Source organism: Bactrocera latifrons, unplaced genomic scaffold (assembly GCF_001853355.1).
Source record: "Bactrocera latifrons isolate USDA-ARS-PBARC rearing strain unplaced genomic scaffold, ASM185335v1 scaffold_585, whole genome shotgun sequence".
Classification (NCBI taxonomy): Eukaryota; Metazoa; Arthropoda; class Insecta; order Diptera; family Tephritidae; genus Bactrocera; species Bactrocera latifrons.
Genome location: NW_017537251.1, coordinates 107,611 through 121,359, shown reverse-complemented (window position 1 = coordinate 121,359; position 13,749 = coordinate 107,611). Strand labels below are relative to the sequence as shown.

The following is a 13,749-nucleotide window of genomic DNA, read 5'->3' as shown; positions in this document are numbered from 1 at the left end:
TTCGGTCCTTAAATAAAAGCATATTTGAAAATATCGAAAATTAAAAAAGACAATAAATTGATAAAATTAAATACAAAATATCCCCGCAAAACTAAAACGGCTGTGTAAGCTGAAGGTCCTCTCCGAGCTGTTCGATACCAAACGAGGTTTCAGACAAGGYGATTCCCTATCGTGCGACTTCTTCAACCWGATTCTTAAGACAATAGTTCGAGCTGAAGAACTAAATAGAGAAGGTACCATCTTCTATTAGAGTGTACAGCTGCTGGAGTATGCCGGTGATATTGATGTCATCGGCCCCAACACCCGCTCTGTTAGTTCTACTTTCTTCAGACTGGAGAAGGAAGCAAAACAATATAAATCACTCATAATTCCCGTCCTGCTGTATGGTGCAGAGGCTTGGACGATGTCAACAACTGATGAGTCGACATTGCGACTTTTCGAGAGAAAAGTTTTGCGAAAGGTTTATGGTCCTTTGCGCCTTGGCCACGGCGAATATCGCATTCRATSGAACGATGAGCTGTATGAGATATATGACGAAATTGACATAGTTCAGCGAATTGAAAGACAGCGGCTACGCTGGCTAGGTCGTGTTGTCCGAAYGGACGAAAACACTCCAGCTCTGAAAGTATTCGACGCAGTACCCGCCGGGGGAAGCGGAGGAAGACCTCCACTCCATTGGAAGGAACATGTGGAGAAGGACCTGGATACGCTTGGAATATGCAATAGACGCCACGTAGCGAAAAGAAGAAGCGACTGGCACGCTATTGTTAACTCGGCTATAATCGCGTAAGCGGTGTCTAGGCCAATTAAGAAGAAGACTTTGTTGTTGTGCCGTTGCAACCACCTTGCAATTCGTGCACCGTGCAAGAATTTTTCACGATCTAGCGAATCCCCCTAATATACAATATCAAGTGACAGCTGTATTTGTATATGGAAAGTAAACAAATATCAAGTGACAATTTATGGCCGGCAAAATATTTCTTCCAATAAACTCGATTAAACTAGAGCAGGCACCGATTATATTGAGTGGAATGTAAGTTTTCAAGTAGTTTTCAGCGGAAACTGGTTTYGGTAAAGGTTCAGCAGAGCGGCTTTTCCGAAAACGTGCACCAATTTTCACGTGAAGTGTCTTAAAATATTTGGTTTTAACTCTACTTTACGAATATGTAGGGCGCATGCCTTTGTATTAAAAATTCACTTTTACACTTAACAGGTCTTTAGATGTTAAAAATATATTTTCTATCAATTATATGCATGTAATTATTGATACTGTTTAATTAATCAATAAGAGAAAATGGTTTATGTGTTATTTTTATAAAAATATGAAAATTTCACAATTACTTCACAATTACGCACTTCAACGAAAATGGAAAGCTTATGTTCGAAATTATGGCATCCCTGTTCTATATTCGAATGGCAACTATTGATTCATGCACTGATCATTTTCGAATTATCGATATTCGAGACTGAACGAGAGGTAAAAATGAAAAAAACGAGCGCTCGAAAAAAAAAATAACACTGGGGTGTTCAAAATTCTTCTGTGTCCAACTTCTTATTCATTCTGCAATAATAATGAATTATAAATTTTCCTATTATGTATTTCACATCTTTAACAATTCTCTTTCAGTCTCGAATATTGAGAATATCGATATATTAATTTTTTTTATTTTTCCAGTTATTATTACTTTTCTATTATGTATCTCTCATTTTTATCAATTCTTGTTTAGTCTCGAATACCGAGGGTACCGATATTTCGAAACCGTTCACTAGTGCTCAATTGAATTTCGAACAGGGTTGCCATATATGGCGTAAATATCGTGCAAAATCATAAAATTTTGAATGGTTTTTATTCCAAAAAAAAAAAAACAAAAAAGGTATCCCGCCATATATATTCGTAAATGGGAATTGGAACACGAATTTTAAGACATTTGCCGTACAAATTAGTGCACGTTTTCGGAAAAGCCGCTGAGCCTTTACCCTAGTTTTCAATGTGTTTTTGTTTGACAGATTTTAAGTGGACGAAAACACAACTTTTACCGCGAAAACCAATTTTTCCCACGAAAACATGTTTTCATTGTTGGTCCGAACATGGTATAAACACTGATTGACGGGGCCCTGATTGTGTTTTGTTGCCAGCTCAGAAAAAAGATCAGGGTCCGTTGCCGGATGACAAGCGAGAGAGCAAGAAAAGATATTCTTATCAATTTATCTATAGCAATTCTTGGTCGTGTTACTCCAGCATAAGGGAAGCTATTCTCTTCACGGCAGTTTTTTGTTTTCCAATTATAACTCAATTACACTATGCAGCTGGAAAAGGAGGTATTATTTTGAATATATAGTATTTTTCGTTGTAAATAGAAATTCATTTAGGACATGAAATCTGGAAATAAATTTAAATCGTCTAAGGATGTTCTAGTTCGGATATTCTTGGTGTTTCTTTTAATAACTACTGTTACTGCTGTTTTATTGGAATTTGGGATTCCGGATAGCAGATTATGGAAAACTGAAAAAATCATTGAAATACAGCCCTCGGAAGCATCAGAAATTAATTATTACAAATTTGCAATATATCCTCCTTTCAAACAATCAGATAAACATCTTCATCACGTAATAGAAATATTAGGACAAATGGGATATAAAGAAACCTCTATGAATAATAAAAATTGGAGTTTACTCTGGGCACATGAATACCCTTTTCTCAAAATGGGACCAAGGATAAGAACTATTTTGCCACGTCAAATGGTTAACCATTTTCCTGGTATAGGGTTCATTACAAGCAAGGTTGATCTATCCACTGCTGCATTTCCATTCATGCCTAAGGCTTTTCGGTTGCCAGAACAGCAAGCAGAATTTTTAAAATTTGCAATGGATAATCCCGATTCCATATTTGTGGAGAAAAACAACAAACACAGATCCATTAAAATTCGACCTTTGAATTCTATAAACTTGAATGCGTCTGACTGTTTCTTACAAGAATATGTTCAAAACCCTTTTTTGGTAGATGGACACAAATTCGATTTAGGAGTTTATATAGTATTGACGTCTATTGAACCATTAACAGTATATATGTATGGAGGAGACATTTTGTTCCGTTACTGTCCGGAAAAATATTATCCATTTGAAGCTGAAAATATTAATAAATACGTCATTGGAAATGACTATTTACCAACGTGGGAAGTTCCTTCTTTGATCAAATATTTTGAAAGATTTGGGGGAAGTATGCGCTCTTCTTTCGATGCATACGTACGAGATCAATTTTTAGACCCATCTGTAATTTGGGTGCAAGTTGAAGAGATTGTACGTCAGACTATATTATCCAAGAAAAATAACATTTTAAAAGCAATGCAACCCTTTAAAAATGGAAAGTATTTCGAGCTCCTACGATTTGATTTAATTGTTGATGATAAGTTACAAGTTTATCTCATGGAGGTCAATATGTCTCCTAATCTTTCATCGGCACATTTCAAACCTAATGCACTGTTGTACCAACAAGTTTTATACAATGTTTTAAATTTAGTTGGAGTTGGATCACCTCTTCGAATTGATAAAAGGTAATTTCTTAACGTTTATATGAATATTTACATTTAGACATGGACGTTTGTTGAGATGCTTATTTCTATCTATTTAGGTTTTTTAATGATGAAAAAATAACATCGGATAAAAATATTGCGGTAAATCTGAATGATTGTGCTAAATATGCCTGTCATAAGTCCTGTAATAAATCTGAATGTGATCTCTGTTTATCCTGCTTGAAAGCTTCAGAAGTTAATATATTAAAAGCGGCACATTATGAACATTTACATAAAATGGAAATGAAGAGAATATTCCCAAAAACAATGGTAAGTTAAAGATGAACTCGGTATTAATCGGGAAGACTTCCTCTTTCCAACGGTACCTTCAGATCGCGGCGCCAAAGAAATCAGAATTGTCTCAAGATGAATATGAACCGGTTCAAATTGCATTAGTATACATACATATTAGACCGGTTCAAAATTTTAAAACTTTGAAATGTTGAAGTGCTCTTTGATTGTTTGGATCCTTTTGGTGAGAAAATAACTGAAACAAAATTTGAGCTCATTCGGATAAGATTTAGAACTGCCTCAACGAATTCAAAATTCACTAATATATGCTGAATCAAACAAAAAAAAAAAAAAAAAATTTTTTAATATAATTTGTACATACATATGTATGTCTGTCTTACTTTACTGGAAAATCATTGGTAAATACATTTTTAATTATATAATTCCTTTATTATTTCATTTTTTGTTACATATTTTCACATTCAAATATTTTGAAACAAAGTGTTTTTATTACAATTAGTGAAGTTTTTACGGTGACTCTCCACAACTTGTAATAGAAATTGTTTTTCGCTCTCGTTTGTCGTTAAGGAGTGATTAAAATTTGTTGCTAGAGCAATTGCTCTTTCAGCACTATCATTTACGACTTTCAAAGCCATTATATATTTTTTTGCTTCATTAAAAGATTTGCTTTGATTCCACGAGTCTATGTCTTCATTTAGAAAAGTCACATCCAATTTCAATATTTCAAATAAAGTATGAGAAGCAGAACCAATGAAAAAGGCTATTGTTTTATCATTCAGATCTTCTGTACCAATATATTTAACAAATCTTTTAAGAGGCTTTTGCATTTTGAACTCATTTATTCGAGTCACCATCAAACTTTGCATTGTTTTAGGTACCAAATCCGAGAAAAGGGCAATTGGAGCTAGTTTTTCGCTTAAATACCATAAGTGTCGACTTAATGTAACTGTTACGGTCTCTGATATTATTTTTGATATGGTGCTATACTTAGAAAAATATTTTATTAGATTTAAGTCATTATAAGGTGCGTCACAGGCATTTGGACTTTGTATCCAAGCTTTTACTTATATTAATGTAATAAATATACCGAACTCAACACAAGCCTTTTGCTGGGCTGAATTGACTTCGAAAAAGGCAAATTTTTAGAACATAGAGCAATTTTGACATCCAACGCACGTGATGAAATGCGCCAGGAGTACGAAAACTGATACCGCGTGGAGGAGTTTCTTTCTAGAATATTAACGTTAGTTCTAATAATTCACGGTAATCTTCTCTTAACAATTGCCCTGAATTTTTCTTTAAAATATCGCTTGCAAAAGCTATTGCTTCTATTTTAAGTGAGAGTAATTCATTACTTATTCGACTATCAGAACATTTCTCGTATTCGCTTCGATTAATGTTTGGCCAAAATTCCCGAAATGACCTAAATATTTGTACGCCGGGGCCAGATGTTGAACCAAATAATGCTTTAAAAACATCTCCGCAAATTACTTCAAAGGTGTAGTGCCGGCAAGCTAGCCAAAGTAATTTGTTTTCAGTTTCTGCTCCAAAAGAACGCATGTTCCTTTCAAACGACCCGTATTTGATGCAGTGGTATCAACAGACATTCCGACAATTTGATGGCACATATTACACATCTTTATACCTACAAGTAATTTTCCAACAAAATGTATAACTAAAGGAACATTGGGCGAGAATATTCCCTTAAGGTTTGAAGCATGTTAACTTCTGAACTGACTACGCATTCTACAAATGGTGCTGACTGATAAAACAGTTTCAGAAGCATGATCCGCACTATACGTTTGAGCAACTGCTGAAMGAATATAGGCTGCTTTCCTATAATTTGTATTAAAGAAATAAGTATATTGTTAAAATACATGTCAACTTAAAAACCAAAATTAACTTTCCTGTTACTGGTGTTCGTGCGATCCAATGCGGACGCAAGATTTCGTGACATTATTTTACGCTGTTTAATTTCTTTATTTCGCGGTATTAATGTTTTATTTTGACTAATAAACTCATTATCTTTATCGTCATCATGATCAGACTCTTCGTCACTAAGAGAGGTTGAAAGCGTTGCAGGTTCTAATGTTTTTCGTTTTCTGATTTCTTCTTTTTCAACTCTGTCCATCATTTTTAATACCTTCGCTGTTTTATTTCTTTTTTTTTTGCACATATTTTACGTCTACTCTACACCATCACATACTTTCTTTCTGACCTTTAGTCTAATAAAAATTGCTTATCTTCTTCGATTTTTATTAAATTCAAAGCATAATGATGAGCTATGTCAAAGATTAAATTAATGTTTTCCATAAACGTATTTTCTTTAGCAATCTGCACATAACTTCTGCGATTTTTATTCCGGCAGATATTGCAATATTCATCCAATATTGATGTCATTTTTCTTATAATATTCCGCCCCTCAACAATTGGAATATTTGCTTTACACCATACATATATCACAAATGCTTTGAACAACTATTTTCACGCTATCTCTTTGAGATTTATTAAGTCTTGAATGATGGAAAAAATAAACTTGCAAGAACCGTTGGTAACAGCCTGCCATCAAAGCAAGGTTTGGATTTGCCAATCAGAGGAATTGTACTTTTAGATCACGTAGAAGTCATATTATTACTTATTAGTCAAATTATTACAAAATAATTCATTATTTACAGCAAATTAAACGTACAGACCGCTTCTGGTTGAGAGCAAGTCAAAACTGACAAAATACACTTATTCCGCATTCGACGCCAATTTTACGTTAAAGTACCGCTATTTTTGCATTTTGCTTTGCTTTGCTATTTCTTCTCGCTCTTTGAAACCCGCTCTTTAAAGCCAAAGAGAAAAAAAACTAAGATTGATATGTTCGAAACAAATATTGATAAAAAAATGCAATAGTAAATCACTAAATTGAATAACATAACCAGTGGTAAAATTTGACATCGTTGAGGCAGTTCTAAATCTTATCCGAATGAGCTCAAATTTTTTTGCAGTTATTTTCTCACCAAAAGGATCCAAAAAATCAAAGAGCGCTACAATATTTTCACCATGGATTTTTTTCTATGAAACTTGAATCGCCCTAATACATATGTATGTAGGTATGTGTGTATATATGTACATAAATGTGTATGTAAATTATGGGCACGATTCCGATTGGCGGTCGGGTAAAAGAGAATTTCGGTATAAATGAGGGCACGATTCCGATTACTTTGGCGGAGGAGTAGAAAACCCGAATTTCCGTGTAAATGGGGTATTTGCGGATAGGGCAGCTTGTCCAGACGAGGAATATCCAAAAATAATATAAAAATTACTAATATTCACGTTTAAAAGTTCAAAAATTTGCACTAAGAATACGTTATTTCTCTATGTTTCACACAGTTTTTTTTCACGTTTTTTACCTTGTATATTTAAATATACACTCTAAGCTTTAAAATAATCTCACATTGCACATTTATTTTATAATTTTTCAGCTAAAGTTATTAATTTAAAAATCACTTGTACAGATCATCGTTCTCTGCTCACTCTGGCGTTAAAGTCGCCAAGCACGATTTTGACATCGTAGCGGGGGTAGCTCTCATAAGTGCTTTCCAAACACTCATAAAATTCATCTTTGGTCACATCGTCCTCCTCTTCCGTCGGGGCGTGGGCGCAAATCAGCGATATGTTGAAGAACCTTGCTTTGATGCAGATTGTGGCTAGACGTTCATTCACCGGGGTGAATGATAGTACTCGGCGACGGAGTCTCTCTCCCAYCACGAATCCCACACCAAACTTGCGCTCCTTTATATGGCCACTGTAGTAAATGCCACAAGGACCTACTCGTCTCTGTCCTTGTCCCGTCCATCGCATTTCTGGGACGGCGGTGATGTCACCCTTTATTTTTACGAGGACATCAACCAGCTGGGCAGCGGCACCTTCCCAATTAAGGGACCGGACATTCCAGGTGCATGCCCTCAATTCGTAGTCCTTATTTCGTTTGCCATGGTCGTCATCAAAATTGGGGTCTCTCATCCGAGGCTGTTGTTACGCTTTCATTGGGTTGGTTTTATAAGTGGCGGGTCCTAAACCCAGCGCACAACCCTATGCAGGGAATGTTTCGCCTTCTCACTTTTGCTCGCCTTCAAACGGATGTTCTTAGGCTACCCAGAGGATACTTGGTCAAGGACCGGAAGTCGTTAGCTGCTTGAGTCATATGTAAAAGAATCGTTTCTGGCCACTCCCAAGTGAATGGCGATCAGAGAACTTTCCTCACTTGCGTGAACTGCTACACATGACTCCATCCTCCATCCGCGCCGCGCTTCAATACAAATAACCATGGCAACCCTTTTCTTATTGTGCAAATGCAGAGAATTTAACTAAGATAAAATAATTAAAATAAAGCTTTCTTTACAACAAATATTAAAAAAAATTAATATACAGAAACCTTATAGTGAAGTGTTAGTAAGTGAAAAGTCATAATATAAGTGAGAAAGTTATTCACAATATACAAATTGTCAATGTAAAAGTTGTAAATTTTTCAACTTTAAATGCAAATATCTTTAAAACTATAAGTCAGCGGCAACTATATATATATATKTCCAATCCCAGCCAAATTTATGGCTGATAAGTTTAGAGCGTTTATATTTACGAAGAAAACCAGCTTTGCCTCAACTTAAAAACCAAAAGTGAAGGATTTTTCAGCGTTTTCTTTGCTTGTACTTTCGAGTGATTCTATTTTCTTTATTAACTATAAAAAAACGATTAAGAAGATTTTTCAAGATAAAATTTAATATGTGAACACTTTTCTATATACATACATATATGAATATATGAATAATATGTGATTTATATTTAATAAACACAGATAAGTAAAATCCTGTTATAATATTATAATATTTATATGATTGTAATATAACATTTTTATATGCATATTACAATTTTATACTATCCTTCTCCTTCTGCGTTGGCGGCTTTCGACCACGCTCTAAAAAAATAACCCTGGCCAAGCGAATACTGGAAGTACTTTCGCTTAGTACTCCTTTCTGCGTTATATTGAGTTTTTATTATAAAGTGGTTATATGTTTTGGTTATCATGCACTAATTCAAACAAAAGATATTTAAAAAAGAAAATATCCATTTTTTGCGAAAAAGAGGAATTTCAGCGGACTGCCTTATCATCACATTACAGCGCTGCATTTTGTCATAATTTTTGGTAAACAACTGAGGTTCAAACGAGTGCCAACGGTACCTTCAAATCTCGGCGCCAAAGAAATCGGAATTGTGCCTAAATGGGGTATGCACGGATAGGGGAGTTTCGCCAGAGGAAGAATATGAAAATAGTACTTCTTTCTGCGTTGGCGGCCTTCGGTTGCATTCTGAAATATTACCGTGGTCGAGCCAATGCCCGGAGTGACTGAAGTACTTCGCTTTAAAAAATAACTCTGGCCGAGCCATTACCCATTGTGACTGAAGTACTTTCGAGTTGTACTCTTTTCTTCTTATTATCATATGGCAGCGCTCCATTTCCTCATAAGTGTTATTAGATAAATGATGCTCATGTGCTGAACACAGTGAACTGAAAATGGAGTTGTGACTTGAACATTTGTGATACCACAAACAGCCAAAAACGTAGACCCGTGGCCCGTGTCAGCTGAAACGACCTATCTTATGGGCGCGCAATGTAAGTGAACACCGAAAAACGCTCCTCCCTTCTCTCTTTGTCGTAGGAATCCACGGCATTTGGATTTTTGACGCAGAAACGGGTCAGCTGATTGCTCTCTCACAATGCAGGGTTACCAATCTCGATATACTGTAGTAATTATAAAAGTTTTCTTCAATATGTTTGAAATTTTCTTAAAATAACTCAAAATCAGAGTAGAMTGCTATTATTTATAAAAATATAAACTATTTTTAATAGTTTGTTTTCAGTTTTGGTATTTTATATTATAAAAAATTGTAATTGAAAACTTAGATGTGTACAAAAGTATATATGCGTATTGAGCAATGGCAACATTGTTCAAATGAAAACGTACAAAGATGGCTGATTTCTGCGTTTTCACCACGGGCTCAACTTTTGACACATTTTGCTCGCTACGGAAGGAAAAGGAAGGAAGGGAGTAGCGTTTTTGGAAGTTTATGCTGTCCATTTGCATGTACACAATTTCGTTGTGGCCGTGCTAATATCTTGCATATCAATGAAATTTTAATATTTTATTCAAAGTGAAATTTTTAAGCAAAAAAGAAGTAGATAGGTAAATTTATTTGTTTTAAATTATCAATGTTTATTACAAATGATATATCATAGCTATTTTATGCTTTTATTTGTAAAATAACTTCAGGTTTGTTAAAGCTTTGAATAATTTTACATTTACCTTACTTTTACATTTCTACCTCATCTCATCTCTACTGTCGTTGACAAATATAAGAATATATTGAAGTTAGCGAGAACGACAGCTGTCGGCCTGCAGTCGTGTAGTCGTTCAGCTGTCAAAATAACTCTTTCCATAAGAAAGTGTGTATTTTAATGTTTGACAGTTGTCGTTTGCAGTCTGTGGCGAGCATTGTGTTCAGCACATCACGACGAGTGTAAAAAGTAATTTTTAAAATACACAATTCTCGCTTATAAAACCTTCAAAAAGTGTAAATTGTGAATTTATTTAAATGTTTACTGTTTAAATAAATGATTTTGAAGTGAAAAAATGTGCATAAGGTGTGTAAAATGTAGTGAAATAGCTAGTTGAAATGTTAAAATATTGGAAATTTTTGAACTTTAAAGTCGAATATCTCGTAAACTAAGCGTTTGCGTTACCTATAAATCTATTTTTTAATCAGGAGGATTTCCTCTTTTCAACGGTACTTCAAATCGCAACGCCAATGAAATCGGAATTGTGCCAAATTATGTTGTGCACTTTCACTTTCAATAAAAAAGCAATATTGTAACGGTGAGGTCGGAGCAAATTATGTTTTGTACTATCACAGTCATTGAAAAGGCTAAGTTGTAACGGCGAGGGCGGAGAAAGTACATATATTATTGTTAAAATACCAATTGAACTGAGAAATATTGTTGAACTGTTATTTAACCAAAAAGTTGGATGCATAAGTGTCTGCTGCTATATCCGGCAATCCGAATAAACATACGCCAACACAATCGCCGCCGACATAGGTAAGAACCGGGTACTGCTGCTTGGCTAAACAAAAAGTGGGTACAATTCCGATTTCTTTGACGCCGCGATTTGAAGGTACCGTTGGAAAGAGGAAGTCCTCCTGATAAAAAAATATATAGGGTTAGATTTAACACACTTTATTCCACTTTATCTCTTCAAATTAGTTCAATTAAACTATAAACTTTTAAATAAATTCACATTTTACACTTATAGCAGTTTTTTTACATAAGAAATCTTTATTTTAAAAATAACATTTTACATTCATAGTGAACACMATTTGTGTGCTCAAAATTACAATGAAATGGAGCGCTGCCATATGATAATAAGGAAATTCGCTGAAATTCCTTTTTTTCCAAAAATTCCTCTATTCATGCATATGGATATTTTATTTTTTAAATTTATTAAGCTGAGATCACACGATTGGTCAAATGTACCAATTTTTTGTCATTTATATGTACAGATCGTGTGACAGCCAGAAAATTCGTGGCATAAGGCAAATTAACAAAAATTTTTTGCAGATAGACCGATAAAATACTTCTCTGTTGTACCAATCATGGAATTGTTGTACAAATCAAGTAAATACAAAAAATGGACAAATGTACCGATAATTTTATCTGCCATTGCAGGACCAATCAATTCAAATAAAGCCAAAATTATGGTTTTTTTATTTTTATTATTATGTATTTAGTTTGTTTCATACAGAGCTGTCAATTAATAATCAAATTAAAATTTGGCAACTCTATGATTATTAAACTAATTCTGTAACCAGTCCCTAATCTCTTTTTGAGACATTTTGTGGTAAAATCTCAATTTGTGACTAGTTACTATTCACTAAACAGTCTCTAGCTTAGTCTCAAACTATTGCCTCAAATTTGAGACCTGGTAGTTAGCAAGTCACAAAACGAAAAAGAACTCTTGTCTGCCATTTCGAATATACTGAATAGAGATCACCATAGATATTAATCGATTGTCGTTTTTTTTGTATTTTGTAAGCAACTGAAACACGAAAAGGTTAAAAATAAATACATTTTACATAAATTTCGTTAATATTATGAAACAAAGCCAACAGATATTTTTATTTTTATTGATAACTATGTTTTTTGACTATGTTATAGAAAATTTAATATTTGTTATCGACATATTTATTTTCATTCAAGTATAAAAACATCTYTGAATAATGAAATGTCACTTACAGATTAGCAAAATCGTCTCAAGTCTCAAAAATTGCCTCTAACCTAAAATCTCAAATTTAGAGACTTGATACTGTATCACAAGTACAGAATCGCACGGTAATAATAATAAATAATTATTAAATTTGGGAGCACTGATATCTACAAAAATAATTGATGCACCACTGCTCTTTATTCCATTTGTCCGTTATTAAACAAGTCACCACATTTATTGGTGAGTATAAATATTTATGATATGTTTATATAAATTTATTTATTTACATTTAATATATTAATATTGTTCATTTATTTTTCAGAATATGGATACAGATGAAGATGAAATCTTTGATAATTTGACTACCGCAATATGCGAAAATATATCCAATATGTCTGCAGAATCAACACCAATGATAAAAAGAGAAAGCGTTTTCAAGTTACAACGGCATGGTCCTCGGAAGATATGTTTAATTTAATAGAAATAATAGAAAAACATCCTTGTCTGTGGGAATATTCTTCATCAGATTATAAAAACCGACAGAAGAGAGAGAACGCATGGAGAGAAGTTGCAGCGAACTGTCATGGCCGTAGCGTTGATGAGTGTAAAGCCAAGTGGGCGAATGTGAAAACAGAGTACAATAATACAAAAAACAAATTACAGGTAAAGTCTGGTCAGAGTGCGTSAAGTTCACAACCTGATTGGCAATTTTGGACTGCAATGCAGTTTTATCATAACCACGGCAAAGAAAAAACGACTTCATCTGTTTGAAATATAAGCCCTGGTAGTGAAAGTTTACCAAACACGCATTTTCAACCCCTCAACATGCAATATCATCGCCAGCTGATGCAGCAACCAATTCGCCAAAAGATATTTTAAAACGCGCAACAGAAAAAGAGGACAAGTGGTATTCCTTCAACATGTACATAGCGTCGCAAATGCGTGAAATGAATGCAAAAAATGAGAAAGCAGCAAAAAATCTTGAAATTAATATATGAAGTGCACTGTAGATGCCCTTTCAGAATTAATTGATGATTGATATTTGATTGAATTGTTTTTTCTTCTATATTAATAAAGTTACAGACATATTTAAATCAATAATTTTATTTAACATAAACATCTATATTGAAATGGTATTTCTCCAGCGGCTATCATAAAATATTGTTCGAACTCCTCACGAATTTCTTTGGCTTCATTGGTTATGTATGTCGTTGGACGTTCCTCAGCTCCTAGTTGGCAATTTTGAGTACCTTGCTCATGAACTGAATCGTCTTGTAGATCATTCCTATCTGTAGTTAAACCTTCCATATAACTGGCATTTTTTTTTTTATTAAAAAATTATGAAAGTCACAGCAGGCCAGTGTTATTTGCCAAATGCATTTGAGACAACGCGCCAACGCGCAACGAGACAACGCGCACGAGACAATCGGTAATTGAATATGCGTTGGTCACGATTTAGCAATGATTGTGGTAAAGGGAATCTCAGTGTGTTATTGTCCAAAGCTTTCTGAAATGAGGACTTTCCAAAAACGCCGCCTTCCGAAACTCTGCCATTGCACCCTACATCAATACAGGGTGGCTGATGAATTTTGCTACATTAAGAAACTCAAATATTTTGTTTT

At 34.3% G+C, this 13,749-nt stretch overlaps 1 protein-coding gene across 4 annotated transcripts in view; it reads left to right on the top strand.

The window, feature by feature from the left end:
- The first annotated feature begins 2,033 nt into the window (after positions 1–2,033).
- LOC108974731 (tubulin polyglutamylase TTLL7) overlaps positions 2,034–13,749 on the top strand; it is a 19,030-nt gene continuing 7,314 nt past the window's right edge. Inside the window, exons 1-4 of one of the 4 annotated variants that reach the window (XM_018942743.1) lie at positions 2,034–2,319; positions 2,407–3,551; positions 3,629–3,839; positions 12,450–13,008. In XM_018942743.1, the coding sequence (XP_018798288.1) occupies positions 2,302–2,319; positions 2,407–3,551; positions 3,629–3,839; positions 12,450–12,605 (1,530 nt within the window). In that variant the 5' untranslated portion in view covers positions 2,034–2,301 and the 3' untranslated portion in view covers positions 12,606–13,008. Of the gene's footprint in view, positions 2,320–2,370; positions 3,552–3,628; positions 3,840–12,449; positions 13,009–13,749 lie in introns of those variants that run through there. The other 3 variants (XM_018942742.1, XM_018942745.1, XM_018942744.1) reach the window with 3 other exon arrangements.